Source organism: Bombina bombina, chromosome 3 (genome assembly GCF_027579735.1).
Source record: "Bombina bombina isolate aBomBom1 chromosome 3, aBomBom1.pri, whole genome shotgun sequence".
Taxonomy (NCBI): Eukaryota; Metazoa; Chordata; class Amphibia; order Anura; family Bombinatoridae; genus Bombina; species Bombina bombina.
In genome coordinates, this window is record NC_069501.1 from 1,208,457,597 (window position 1) to 1,208,473,529 (window position 15,933).

At 37.2% G+C, this 15,933-nt stretch overlaps 1 protein-coding gene across 1 annotated transcript in view; it reads left to right on the forward strand.

Moving 5' to 3' along the window:
* Positions 1-1,339, forward strand: part of DLG2 (discs large MAGUK scaffold protein 2) — a 2,066,337-nt gene extending 2,064,998 nt beyond the window's left edge. The window contains 1 exon segment of the mRNA XM_053708663.1: positions 1,233-1,339. Coding sequence (XP_053564638.1) covers positions 1,233-1,339 — 107 coding nt within the window.
* The last annotated feature ends 14,594 nt before the right edge of the window (positions 1,340-15,933 follow it).

The following is a 15,933-nucleotide window of genomic DNA, read 5'->3' on the forward strand; positions in this document are numbered from 1 at the left end:
TCATATATCCAGAGTGTTAGTAGTATTAACGATATTTACACTTAGAGTCACACAGTAGTAAATGGACAAATAGGCTAACAATTGCGTCTGTACTGGACATCGTAACGATTTCTAAATCAAATATTGCTGCACCTATAAGGAAATATATTTCAATGCACAAAGCAGAATATGTCTGTACAGATCTATACCTATATATAATCATATACATATATATATATATATATGTGTGTGTGTATATATATATATTTATGTGTGTGTATATATATATATATATATATATATATATATTGATGTGTGTGTGTATATATATATATATATATATATATATATAGGTATAGATATATTACAGAGAGAGCATGGGCAAAAAGACCAAGAAAGAATACACAAATACACTCTTGTAGTCATCTGACACATAATGTGTATATGCTTGTAGAAAGATAGAATACCAAATGGTAAGGGGAGTATGCTTGGATAATTAAAACATAACTTTTATTAAATACGCAAAATAATAGAGTCCAAGTTATTTATACCCAAACTATATAACAACTTCGAATTGTCACACTCTTACACTATAGTGTTATAATATACATTTTGTATCACGCCCCAGGCAGCTATTGTTTTTAATTGCACATCCCTTTATTTTATCTCCTGTTATTTTGCGTATTTAATAAAAGTTATGTTTTAATTATCCAAGCGTACTCCCCTTACCATTTGGTGTTCTATCTTTCTACAAACATATACACATTATGTGTCAGATGACTACAAGAGTGCCATTTGTGTATTCTTTCTTGGTCTTTTTGCCCATGCTCTCTCTGTAATTTAAACAATACACAGCACCATTTACCCTGTGATTATATGGAATAAAACCAGCAATCTATTTAGGGTGTAGTCACGATAACTTACTAAGCAGTGCCATTGAAACCCCTTCTTGCTTCAGGTATAGATATATATTGTACCAACATTATTGTTGTGCTCATTGTGAACTGATTTACATTTTTTCACTGAGTCCAGTTCAACAATTCAACAAACCTGCTCATTGTTGTTATGATTGCGGCAGAGCACACAGTATATGGAGGTGTTGGTGAGTGCTGATCTTGCTGGATATATATATATATATATATATATATATATATATATATATATATATATATATAGGTATAGATATATATTGTACGAAAATTCTTTTTGTTCTCATTGTGAACTGATATACATTTTTTTCCCACTTCTTTCAGCTATCGTTCAAGGAGACACATTGGAAGACATATATAACTCATGCAAAATGGTTATTGAAGAACAGTCTGGGCCTTTTATCTGGATTCCTTCCAAGGAGAAGTTATAATTTAGCTACTAACAATGGAAACGAAAATTGACAAGAATGCGCAAATATATTATTTGAAAGGGTTTTCATGTTTTTTTGTCATTATGTCCTTGCAGTCTGTGGATTTTCACTGAATGTACAACAAACGTTGGTTGATGGGCTGCTGGACTGGAAAACGCCAAGAACTATTATTTAAATTTCCAGCAGTGCAAGGAGAACCATGATAGCTAGACACTTCCATCAGTAAAGTTGTTATTTCTACACAAGACTTATCAACACTTCCCTGCACATTAGAGTTCTAGGACTTTTCTATATGCTCTTGGCATGAAATGTCCTTTAAGGAGATGCAATGCTATGAACATGTTGTTCTGTTGTGCTTTCTGGGCCAAATGTGTTAGTAGCCCTTATGCCAATATCCTATTCCAGCCTTGCAATGCTTTTCTTATCCTATGGTGCACCCATTGCTATGTCTTTTATATACTGAACAAACATATTGTTTTTGCAGTCCTACGTCAGACTTCCATCCATGTTCTACTCAACAAATGTCAAAACAAGTACCACAAACAGCCAACCATACAAAATAACCTTAAAATGTGTAAAAAAAAATCTTTAATTTCTTGTTTTTGTCTGTTTCAGCTTTGCTTTTGGTTATTTGAATTATTTCTTTTTTTATTATTATTGTTCATATAAAACCTAGACGTGGTTTTGCAAACATATAACGGAGAAAAAAGAATATTGGCCAAACTTTGGGTACTAAGGTCTAAAAAAAAAGCATTAGGCTAACTTTCCAATTAGGGATTATTTCATTTAATTTACTTTTAATATGTGTTTTTTAAATTGCTATTGAAGCTAAAAACTTAGTGATATTGTGATGCAAAAAACATATTCTGTAATTGATTACTATGGGGGGCTTATTATGGGGCCAATTCTATTTTATGGCTCTCAATATGCCCTTTTTGAGCAATCTCAACACAAATTAAGCAGAGCAGATAGTGGGAAAGTCACCCATAGGATGCACAAACAACATAAACATCAGTGATCATAATCCATCTGACATCACATTGTTGACGAAATAATGACCACAAAATGGACACATCCAGTTCACCAGCCAAAGGTTGTTAATAAATCCTCATTACACACAGATCAAACAATAACACATATTAGAAACAATCATCTTATGCTCAGACCATATCATCATGACAAACCAAATAACAATTGATAATGAAGATGTCATCATTATCATAAAACAAGCACTTATTGATAGGGGCCATGTTGTTGTGAGGTCACGTTTTCAATGTTTCTGATTGACTGTGGAGGCAAAAGGGATGAAATTTAAGGTAAACAAAAAAGTGCATACCAGCATTTTAGATTTGTGTGGTTGTTGTGTTTGGTGTATCAATTACAGTGTTTGTTGATCAACAGCCATTAACTGTCATCCAGGGAGCTGTTGTGGGATAATGGAGAGACTATTTATAAGCAGTTATCAAGCTTCGCGGTGTTTGACTTGAAAAGATTGTGATTGCTTTCCTTTAAAAAAAATGTCCAATCCTTTTTTTCCAATATGAAAAATAAAACGCAGATAGATTGAAATCGACCGCTACATATTGTACACCCCGAACAGAGGTTAAACCTGTAGGTAAAGATGGCCAGTTTGGCAGTTGCATTCAACAGTCACTCCTAACTGGCTCACCGGACCTGGCCTGCTCAGGAGCTGCAATGCTTGCTGCTTCCAAACAGTTTAACCCCTTTTTTGGTAATTAAGTAAATAAAATTGGGGGTTAGAAATATAAAAACAATTGCATGAACTATAACAATGTCCCTTTAATTTTTCAAATTTAATGGACAGCTCTAGCAACAATTATTTAATCTAAGATTGAACAATTTTGTAATAGCTAGATTCTAGACTAAAGGTCATGTAATGCTTGTTTAAAGGGATATGAAACAGTGCTTCTTCAGTATGCAAAAAATAAATGTTAAGACAAAAAAAACATATAAAGAAACATATTGTATAAAAAAAGTAAACAACATACTTGTTTTCTGGCAAAATGAATACATATTCATATGCTTATTCACAATTCACACTTGTCCACAATGTCAGTAACAAAGTAACTGTGATACTTTCAAATGCAAAATGAATCACTGTATATTGTTAATTTGCCGACGCGTTTTGTCACGTGATGTGACTTTGTTACCCTGACAAAGTCACATCACTTGACAAAACACATCGGTAGGTGGGGAGGTTATGTATTTGAGTGTGCCGAGAGCGTGTAACTGGATACTCTTGTGAATGAACGATGTACAATGTGTAAATATTTATGCATTTGAAAGCATCACAGTTACTTTGTTACAGACACTTGGGCATGTGTGATTTGTGATGATAGGGATCAAGTCAGAAGTCGGCATGAAGGGTATACACCTTGGATGCTTGCAGACAGGAGGTTGCCTTTGAGCACATTGGTGTGCCTGTTGCGATTATAGGGAAGTCTATACCTCTAATCCCAAATGAATGTGAATACATGTATACTGTATGGTTGCTTATGATTAGGCTAAACACTCTAAACACACAGTTGCCTGTTTTTGATGTCCTTTCCAGATGTGCAAAGTGGCATTGAAGCAATAAGTTAGCTATTAAGTGACTATATCTCGCTGGGCCATTTCCACATCCACTCTGTACCTTCATTATTTTTAAATTGGTTTTCAATAAAATTGATTTTTTTTTATTGTGTATTTTCTAAATCCCGTTCATACATTTTATAAATGTAAATTCAGGAATATCAATGTAAATGTTATACTTTATCCATTTAGAACAAATAAAAGGCCACAGAAAAAAAAAAAGTTAATATTCACTGTATACATATTGCACTGAATTCTATTAAGTATAAACCACTGCTTGGTGCTTTATTATTCCGACAATGCAACAGACTGTTTCATATCCCTTTAAGAATAACATATCTACAGAAGAAAGCATTTTTCTCAGTTGAATAGGTTTATTTATTTGAAATGTAAAGTTGTTTTCTTTTGAAAACATTGTTGAAGAAATTATTTAACGGGAAAAATATTCTGGGAGATTATACTTTGTTTATCAAAAGGCAATTGGATGTAAAATAGCATTTGGATATTATACATTAGATTTAAAAAGACTATTAAATACATGTTTTGTAAAACAGGGAACATGCAGATATCAGTGCACCTTAAGAATATATGATGTTTTTAAGTAGATTTTGATTTACATTTACCATGATGACCATGGAGTGAGAACTTATAATGTACTAAAAATTATGCATTTTAATAGAAAAATAGCAGTAATAAGACACCCAATAGTAGGGATGGGCGAATGTTTCTAAAAATTAAAAATTTAAAACGAATTTCTAAACATGTTTAGAAAACATTCTATTTTAGAATTTCGTTTTCGAATTTTTTAATACAATTCGAAAATATATGTTCGAATAATAGAATGTTTAGCTATATATTCATTCAATTTCGAAATGTAATATTCGAAATTCGAATGTGACATTCGAATTTCCATGTACCTTTCAAATTTGAAATAGTATTTCTAGTCTACAACTGTGTTTAATAAATGTAATATTTGAATTTGAATGTGACATTCAAATTCAAATGTGACATTCAAAATGCGAAAGTGACATTTGAAAACTGTAAATAACATTTGATAATAGAATTTTTAAGAATATTTGTTCTTATCAACATTCTCTTATGTAAATCGAATTTCTACAATGACGTTCGTTCTAACATTCAAATTCGAATATAAACACCTTCGCGCATCCCTACCCAATAGACTTGTAAATTAATTGGCTATCGTATTTAGCGCATGGCCTCCTCTTATCTCATGGCCATAAACTCCTTAATTTAAATTATCTACCAGAAGTAGACTTTATTGCACAACCAACTAGGTCCACAAAAGCCACTGCTTGGGTGTATGCCTTCATGGGATAATGCTATAAATTGATACTATAACAGTGGGGGTAGGCACTGGAATAGTCAAAATTAAACTTTCTAGATTCATAAAGAGCATGCCATTTAAAAAACTTTCCAATTTACTCAGTGTCTAATTTTGTTTGTTCTCTTGGTATCATTTGTTGAAAAGCATACCTAGGTAGGCTCATCAGCAGTAATGCACTTCTGGGAGCTGTTTGGTGGCTGCACATAGGTACCGCTTGTCATTAGCTTCCAGTTTTGCATTGCTGCTCTTTCAACAAAGGATACAAAGAAAATTAAGCCCCTTCCTACTGTCTGTGAGGTTTCTGAAGTGCCTCTCGTTCTCTCCAGCAAAACTTCTTTTCTATTACAAAACAGGCAAGAAAATATTCTGCACTTACAAACACATACTTTCTGAAGTTGTGATTATAATTATTTTAACCACTGAAAAATAAATTAATTTTTTTTATGTTCAAAGGTTTCATGTAGTGGGCACTAAAGGCAAATATTTAGATGTTAATTGCAGGAAGCTCAATTACAATATGCTTAGAAAGATTAGTCATGCAATTCTCAACGCATTTCATATGTGATCTCCCCTTTAAATTGAGGTCCCTTGGCAACCTCATGAAAATCTGTGAATCTAGCCCAGTGTCTTGGGTATAACTCTGTATGGGCCAGAATACATGTATATGAGCTAATCATATAACTTCTCATGAAGCTATGGTCTAGCGAAAATAATTTGTCTAAGCTTCCAACATTACTTGTACTAAGCACCTGCACTAATTCATATTTGGGGGCCAATTTGCCAAAGTGCGAGCGGACATGATACAATGTAGCGTATCATGTCCCCCGCACATCGATAAATGCTGACAGTGATTAATCATTGCACAAGCAGCTGTTGTAAACAGCTTGTGCAATGCTGCCCCTGCAGATTTGTGGCCAATCGTCCGCTAGCAGGGAGTGTCAATCAGCCCGATCGTATAGGATTGTGCCGATTGATATCCGCAGCCTCAGAGCAGGTGGACAAGTTAAGGAGCAGGAAACTTTATCACTTTAAACTGCAGGGTACAAATATTACCCACAATGCTATTGTTTTTCATCTTGTGCCTGAAGCTATTATTTTATTTTAGCCTCTTACCGGTGCCGGTTGGTCAAGCTCTACATTCTCATATAGGATCAACATCCTGGAGCTTAGCTATTTCACACCATGTAATAGAAGATATATATATATACTGTATATATATATATATATATATATATATATATTATTTTATATACTTATAGTTACATATGAAAAAGGGGAAATGATACTGTTGTTAATACCAGTAAATGCTAGTCCTTTCATACTGAATACATATAAATTGTGTATAAAAAATGCAAACCTCCCACTATGTAATGTGTGTGCTAATCCAAAACGCACATAAAAGGGGTGAAACAGCCAACCCATCACTAGTTTGTGACAACTTTCACTATGTGGAAAAATGTAGGATGTAGGAGCTCCAAGATGGCAGCGCCCAGTATCAAAAAGCAGTGCTTTATCAATCGGCATCTGTAAAGGATTAAATAAAGACAACAGCTCTGAAGAGAGGTGCATGCAAAGCAGAAAAAAACAGCAGCCTGTTGTGTAATATTCTGTTGAAGTTTCCCTTAAAAGGGACTATCTAGGGTAGTTTTAAAAATAAAATGAATATTAAACACATATTAAATTAATATTTGTTAGGCAGATACACATACCAGTCCTGAACGGCTCAACGACAATGGATTGTGCATTGGTGCTCAACTTTAAATATGTGTTTAATCATAGCCAGAAACAAGTATTTGATGTAACAAATCAGAACATAATATTATCACACTAGACTGTTCCTTTAAGCCTTTCAAACCTGTTTGACATACGTTAGATTGTATTTTGTAATGTAACAGTATTGCACAAAGTTAGTCATATTAAATAAAATGCCAAGAAAATGTTTTCAAAGACAGTACCTCATATATAATAGATTTTTATTTATCATATCCCATGATACAACTAGCTGTCCTGTTCAGAAAATTTGTAAAATTACCACGCTGGTTATTAACTGAACTGTACCGAACTGTATGCTATGCACTAAGAGCTTCTTAACATATGAAGTTGCTGCAATCTCACAGAAAGTTACTACAAGTGCTAGCAATGTATCCCTTAATTTTGTTGTTTATAATGCATAGGATAAACAAATAAAATCATGTTTTACTAATCACACCTTATTTGTGCATGGTCTTACAATTCCTTGTTTCCATGGTCCTTTAGCTGAATCGCATCCTATAGAAATATATGAAAAATGGGGTTAACCTCTTTACTGCTGAGGTTATACAGCTTTGCTACAAAATCATTGGCCATCTTCTCTGGCAGATAATGGGTTAAAAAGCAAGTCTCAACTGTCTAAATGCAACAAAGAGAATTTGAACACTTGGTACATACTAATGCAGTACTTGGACAATAAAAATCATTTTCTAAGTCTATTACATTTTTCCTTACCTTAATAAACTATTAAAAAAACAAGATTTATAAAATAAAATAAGAAAAAAATAATAATTTGCATCTCAATGTTTAATTTTAGAATTCTTTGTTTTGCAGCTGTGACGATTTTTTAGAATAGATTTTTGCCTCATAGCGCGTTTTCATGTACTGTGCTTTCCTATAAAGGGTAAAACTGTGGCTAAGTACAATCAGTTTTTCATATTGATCATTGTAATGTTCTTTTTTATTATTATTTATCTATTTTTGTCTCTTGTTAATGTTTTTATTTTAGAAATACCATTGCACTGTTTATGTATATATGTATATATCAATGTTTAACTAAATCTCCAAGTTTAATGTCAAAAAATGTTTTTCTTTTCTTTTTGAGTTGGCATTTCCATTTGTTAACTTGTCATTATGTCTTAGACTTTATGTTATGAGATATCTAATGCTCAGTCATGTATTGCAGAATTATCTGTATTACAAAAAAATATATATAATAAAGAACAGAATACCACAAATGTTTCAGACCATGTTGGTGCTAAATATACAAATAACTAAAATGACAAAATTTTACAAGGGTGTGACAAGGGGAGCGGAAGACCAACTTATTGGTGTTACAGTATATTTAGATTGTAATTTTTTTTTTTTTAACAAACATCAAAGCAATTTTCTATCAAAAAGAGGTATATTAAAATGAATTACATTTTCAAACGTCTGCTGAAAGAGGTGTGTCCCTGGCAACCTATAGGATTGGGGGAGTTGACTTTTTCAGCAATTCATTTTATAGGGCTCCAAAATGCATTCCCTGCTAGGTTCAGTTTTAAATTTTAATGTAACTTTATGTCATGCTATTTTAAAACATTTTGAATTTCTCCTCTGTCAGATAGGTTGTTATAATTGTGCCTATCATGTCCCTTTAAAGTAACTTTTTAATCATCTTTCATCTCAGTTGTCCATTCTCTTCTGGCTACATTAGGCTTACACAGAATAAACCTGTAAGATTTCCTTTTTACATCTCTGTGTTTCAGTGATTACTTGGTTTATTTTGTTGCCCATACATTTATAGACTTTAAAGGGACATTAAACACTAAATAAATGCTTGATAGAATGATGCATGTTTAAATATTGAGAAAACAAGTGTAAAGTTTTAGTGTCTATAAAACAATGGGAGCTGCCATGTTGTAACTTAGGTGACCTTCTCTGCTGTGGCCAATTAGGGACAGTTATAAATAGGTCACTAGAGTGTGCAGCCAATGGCTGTGTGGAATATAACAGTGTTCTGCACTTCCATTTCTAACAGGAACTGAAAAGCTCACAATTTCAGAATGTAATTGCAGGAAAAGGGGACAAAATAAATAATGAAAGTATATTGCAGACTTTTTAATATTTATACAATTTATCATTTTATATTACCATCTCAAAGTGTTTAATGTCCCTTAAATGATAGTAAGTTGAGATGTGTTTAAAAAAAAAATCTGCATTATTAAAACTAGGAAATTTCCAATCTATTCCAGTACAGCCTATGTAGACAACTGAGTGTATATAGTTGCTTTCTCCAAACCCCTGTCTCTCAGTGAAAACATCCTTGGCAAGTTCAAAATTCCTGTTAGCCCACACTCTTTACTGCTACATCCAAACTTTACTCTTTAATAAAGGAGCATGAAACACAAATAAAAAAAATGTCATGACTCAGATAGAACATGTCATTTGAAACCACTTTCCAATTTACTTCTATTATCAATTTTGCTTCATTCTCTTGGTACTCTTTACTGAAGGTGCACTACTGGGAACTAGCTGAACACATTAGTAAACCAATGAAAACATAATTTATGCTTACCTGATAAATTCCTTTCTCCTGTAGTGTAGTCAGTCCACGGGTCATCCATTACTTATGGGATTATATCTCCTCCCCAACAGGAAGTGCAAGAGGATCACCCAAGCAGAGCTGCTATATAGCTCCTCCCCTCTACGTCATACCCAGTCATTCGAAACCAAACGAGAAAGGAGAAACTATAGGGTGCAGTGGTGACTGGAGTTTAATTTAAAATTTAGACCTGCCGTAAAAACAGGGCGGGCCGTGGACTGACTACACTACAGGAGAAAGGAATTTATCAGGTAAGCATAAATTATGTTTTCTCCTGTTAAGTGTAGTCAGTCCACGGGTCATCCATTACTTATGGGATACCAATACCAAAGCTAAAAGTACACGGATGACGGGAGGGACAGGCAGGACCTTTACACGGAAGGAACCACTGCCTGAAGAACCTTTCTCCCAAAAACAGCCTCCGAAGAAGCAAAAGTGTCAAATTTGTAAAATTTTGAAAAGGTGTGAAGTGAAGACCAAGTTGCAGCCTTGCAAATCTGTTCAACAGAGGCCTCATTTTTAAAGGCCCAAGTGGAAGCCACAGCTCTGGTAGAATGAGCTGTAATTCTTTCAGGAGGCTGCTGTCCAGCAGTCTCATAGGCTAAGCGTATTATGCTACGAAGCCAGAAGGAGAGAGAGGTAGCCGAAGCCTTTTGACCTCTCCTCTGTCCAGAATAAACGACAAACAGGGAAGAAGTTTGTTGAAAATCTTTAGTTGCCTGCAAATAGAATTTCAGGGCACGGACGACGTCCAGATTGTGCAGAAGTCGTTCCTTCTTTGAGGAAGGATTAGGGCACAATGAAGGAACAACAATCTCTTGATTGATATTCTTGTTAGTGACTACCTTAGGTAAGAACCCAGGTTTAGTACGCAGAACTACCTTGTCTGAATGAAAAATCAGATAAGGAGAATCACAATGTAAGGCTGATAACTCAGAGACTCTTCGAGCCGAGGAAATAGCCATTAAGAACAGAACTTTCCAAGATAACAGCTTGATATCAATGGAATGAAGGGGTTCAAACGGAACACCCTGTAAAACGTTAAGAACTAAGTTTAAGCTCCATGGCGGAGCAACAGTTTTAAACACAGGCTTAATCCTGGCCAAAGCCTGACAAAAAGCCTGAACGTCTGGAACTTCTGACAGACGCTTGTGTAAAAGAATGGACAGAGCTGAGATCTGTCCCTTTAATGAACTAGCAGATAAACCCTTTTCTAAGCCTTCTTGTAGAAAAGACAATATCCTAGGAATCCTAACCTTACTCCATGAGTAACTCCTGGATTTGCACCAATGTAAGTATTTACGCCATATTTTATGGTAAATTTTCCTGGTAACAGGTTTCCTAGCCTGTATTAAGGTATCAATCACTGACTCCGAGAATCCACGCTTTGATAGAATCAAGCGTTCAATCTCCATGCAGTCAGCCTCAGAGAAATTAGATTTGGATGTTTGAAAGGACCCTGAACCAGAAGGTCCTGTCTCAGAGGCAGAGACCATGGTGGACAGGACGACATGTCCACTAGATCTGCATACCAGGTCCTGCGTGGCGCTATTAGAATCACCGATGCTCTCTCCTGTTTGATCCTGGCAATCAGTCGAGGAAGTATCGGGAAGGGTGGAAACACATAAGCCATGTTGAAGACCCAAGGTGCTGTCAGAGCATCTATCAGAACCGCTCTCGGGTCCCTGGACCTTGATCCGTAACAAGGAAGCTTGGCGTTCTGGCGAGACGCCATGAGATCCAGATCTGGTTTGCCCCAACACCGAAGCAGTTGTGCAAATACCTCCGGGTGAAGTTCCCACTCCCCCGGATGAAAAGTCTGGCGACTTAGGAAATCCGCCTCCCAGTTCTCCACGCCTGGGATGTGGATCGCTGACAGGTGGCAAGAGTGAGACTCTGCCCAGCGAATTATCTTTGAGACTTCCATCATCGCTAGGGAACTCCTTGTCCCTCCCTGATGGTTGATGTAAGCCACAGTCTTGATGTTGTCCAACTGGAACCTGATGAACCTCAGAGTTGCTAGCTGAGGCCAAGCCAGAAGAGCATTGAGAACTGCTCTTAATTCCAGAATGTTTATTGGAAGGAGACTCTCCTCCTGAGTCCATGATCCCTGAGCCTTCAGGGAATTCCAGACAGCGCCCCAACCTAGTAGGCTGGCGTCTGTTGTTACAATTGTCCAATCTGGCCTGCTGAAGGGCATCCCCCTGGACAGATGTGGCCGAGAAAGCCACCATAGAAGAGAATCTCTGGTCTCTTGATCCAGATTCAGCATAGGGGACAAATCTGAGTAATCCCCATTCCACTGACTTAGCATGCACAATTGTAGTGGTCTGAGATGCAGGCGTGCAAAAGGTACTATGACCATTGCCGCTACCATTAAGCCGATTACCTCCATGCATTGAGCCACTGATGGGTGTTGAATGGAATGAAGGACACGGCAAGCATTTAGAAGTTTTGTTAAAATGTCTTCTGTCAGGTAAATTTTCATTTCTACAGAATCTATAAGAGTCCCCAAGAAGGGAACTCTTGTGAGTGGCAATAGAGAACTCTTTTCTACGTTCACCTTCCACCCATGCGACCTTAGAAATGCCAGAACCAACTCTGTATGAGACTTGGCAGTCTGGAAACTTGACGCTTGTATCAGAATGTCGTCTAGGTACGGAGCTACCGAAATTCCTCGCGGTCTTAGTACCGCCAGAAGAGAGCCCAGAACCTTTGTAAAGATTCTTGGAGCCCGAAGGGAAGAGCTACAAACTGGTAATGCCTGTTTAGGAAGGCAAACCTTAGGTACCGATAATGATCCTTGTGAATCGGTATGTGAAGGTAGGCATCCTTTAAATCCACTGTGGTCATGTATTGACCCCTTTGGATCATAGGTAAGATTGTCCGAATAGTTTCCGTTTTTGAACGATGGAACTCTTAGGAATTTGTTTAGGATCTTTAAGTCCAAAATTGGTCTGAAGGTTCCATCTTTTTTGGGAACCACAAACAGATTTGAGTAAAACCCTTGTCCGTGCTCCGACCGCGGAACTGGATGGATCACTCCCATTAGTAAAAGGTCTTGTACACAGCGTAGAAACGCTTCTCTCTTTATCTGGTTTGCTGACAACCTTGAAAGATGAAATCTCCCTTTTGGAGGAGAATCTTTGAAGTCCAGAAGATATCCCTGAGATATGATCTCTAACACCCAGGGATCCTGGACATCTCTTGCCCAAGCCTGGGCGAAGAGAGAAAGTCTGCCCCCCACTAGATCCGTTTCCGGATCGGGGGCCCTCACTTCATGCTGTCTTAGGGGCAGCAGCAGGCTTTCTGGCCTGCTTGCCCTTGTCCCAGGACTGGTTAGGTTTCCAGCCCTGTCTGTAGCGAGCAACAGTTCCTTCCTGTCTTGGAGCGGAGGAAGTTGATGCTGCTCCTGCCTTGAAGTTATGAAAGGCACGAAAATTAGACTGTTTAGCCCTTGGTTTGGCCCTGTCTTGAGGCAGGGCATGGCCCTTACCTCCAGTAATGTCAGCGATAATTTCTTTCAAACCGGGCCCGAATAATGTCTGCCCTTTGAAAGGTATGTTAAGCAATTTAGATTTAGAAGTCACATCGGCTGACCAGGATTTAAGCCACAGCGCTCTGCGTGCTTGAATGGCGAATCCGGAATTCTTAGCCGTAAGTTTAGTTAAGTGTACTACGGCATCGGAAATAAATGAATTAGCTAGCTTAAGGACTCTAAGCTTGTCTGTAATCTCATCCAATGTAACTGAGCTAATGGTCTCTTCCAGAGACTCAAACCAGAATGCCGCCGCAGCCGTGACAGGCGCAATGCATGCAAGGGGTTGTAATATAAAACCTTGTTGAACAAACATTTTCTTAAGGTAACCCTCTAACTTTTTATCCATTGGATCTGAAAAAGCACAACTATCCTCCACCGGGATAGTGGTGCGCTTAGCCAGAGTAGAAACTGCTCCCTCCACCTTAGGGACCGTCTGCCATAAGTCCCGTGTGGTGGCGTCTATTGGAAACATTTTTCTAAATATAGGAGGGGGAGAAAAGGGTACACCAGGTCTATCCCACTCCTTGTTAATAATTTCTGTAAGCCTTTTAGGAATAGGAAAAACGTCAGTACACGTCGGTACCGCAAAATATTTATCCAGCCTACACATTTTCTCTTGAATTGCAACCGTGTTACAATCATTCAGAGCCGCTAATACCTCCCCTAGCAATACCCGGAGGTTCTCAAGCTTAAATTTAAAATTTGAAATGTCTGAGTCCAGTTTACTTGGATCAGATCCGTCACCCACAGAATGAAGCTCTCCGTCCTCATGTTCTGCAAATTGTGACGCAGTATCAGACATGGCTCTAATATTATCAGCGCACTCTGTTCTCATCCCAGAGTGGTCGCGTTTACCCCTAAATTCTGGCAATTTAGATAATACTTCAGTCATAACATTAGCCATGTCTTGCAAAGTGATTTGTATGGGCCGCCCTGATGTACTTGGCGCCACAATATCACGCACCTCCTGAGCGGGAGACGAAGGTACTGACACGTGAGGAGAGTTAGTCGGCATAACTTCCCCCTCGTTGTCTGGTGAAAGTTTCTTTACATGTACAGATTGGCTTTTATTTAAAGTAGCATCAATGCAATTAGTACACAAATTTCTATTGGGCTCCACATTGGCCTTTAAACATATTGCACAAAGAGTTTCCTCTGTGTCAGACATGTTTAACAAACTAGCAATGAAACTATCAAGCTTGGAAAATACTTTTGAAATAAATTTACAAGCAATATAAAAAACGTTACTGTGCCTTTAAGAAGCACAAATAAACTGTCACAGTTGAAATAACAATGAACCAAATTAGTTATAGCAACCAAATTTTCACAGTAAATGCATTAAGTTAGCAAAGGATTGCACCCACCAGCAAATGGATGATTAACCCCTTAGTACCCAAAAAACGGATAACAGATTAATATAAACGTTTTATCACAGTCAAAAGCACAGTCTCACAGGTCTGCTGTGAGTGATTACCTCCCTCAAAACTAGTTTTGGAGACCCCTGGGCTCTGTAGAGACGTCCTGGATCATGGAGGAAGGAATAGGAAGACTGTGACTGAATTCTTACTGCGCAATAAAGCGCCAAAATAGGCCCCTCCCACTCACATTATAACAGTGGGGAAGCTCAGTAAACTGATTTTATTCATAAATAAACGACAGCCATGTGGAAAAATAATGCCCAAAAAGTTTTATCACCAAGTACCTCAGAGAAAAACGATTAACATGCCAGTAAACGTTTTAAAAATAAAATTATGAAATGATATTAATAAGCCTGCTGCTAGTCGCTTTCGCTGCAGTGGGGGCTCAAATATAAGTTAAATGTATACAGTATTTTCTTAGTGAAGTTCCATTCCCCAGAAATACCTCAGTGTAAACCTACATACATATCAGCCTGATACCAGTCGCTACTACTGCATTTAAGGCTGCACTTACATTATATGGGTATTAGCAGTATTTTCTCAGTCAATTCCATTCCTTAGAAAATAATATACTGCAACATACCTCTTTGCAGGTGAACCCTGCCCGCTGTCCCCTGTTCTGAAGTTACCTCACTCCTCAGAATGGCCGAGAACAGCAAATGGATCTTAGTTACGACCGCTAAGATCATACACAAACTCAGGTAGATTCTTCTTCTAATGCTGCCTGAGAAAAAACAACACACTCCGGTGCTGTTTAAAATAACAAACTTTTGATTGAAGATATAAAAACTAATTTTAATAACCACAGTCCTCTCACACGTCCTATCTATTAGTTAGGTGCAAGAGAATGACTGGGTATGACGTAGAGGGGAGGAGCTATATAGCAGCTCTGCTTGGGTGATCCTCTTGCAATTCCGGTTGGGGAGGAGATATAATCCCATAAGTAATGGATGACCCGTGGACTGACTACACTTAACAGGAGAAAAGAGGCATGTATAGTTAGGTCCATAAATAATTGGACACTGACACAATTTTCATAATTCTGGCTCTGTATGCCACCACAATAGATTTGAAATGAAACAAATGATATGCAATTGAAGTGCAGACATTCATCTTTAATTCAAGGGGTTGAACAAAAATATTGTATGAAACGTTAGGAATTGCAACCATTTTCATGCACAGTTCCCTTATTTCATGTGCTCAAATGTAATTGGAAAAATGAACACAATCATACATAAAATATTTATTTGTAATACATTGTCGAGAATCCTTTGCAGGAAATGTCTGCTTGATGTCTGGAACGTATGGACATCACCAAACGGTGGGTTTTCTCCTTTGTGATGCTTTGCCAGGCCTTTACAGCAG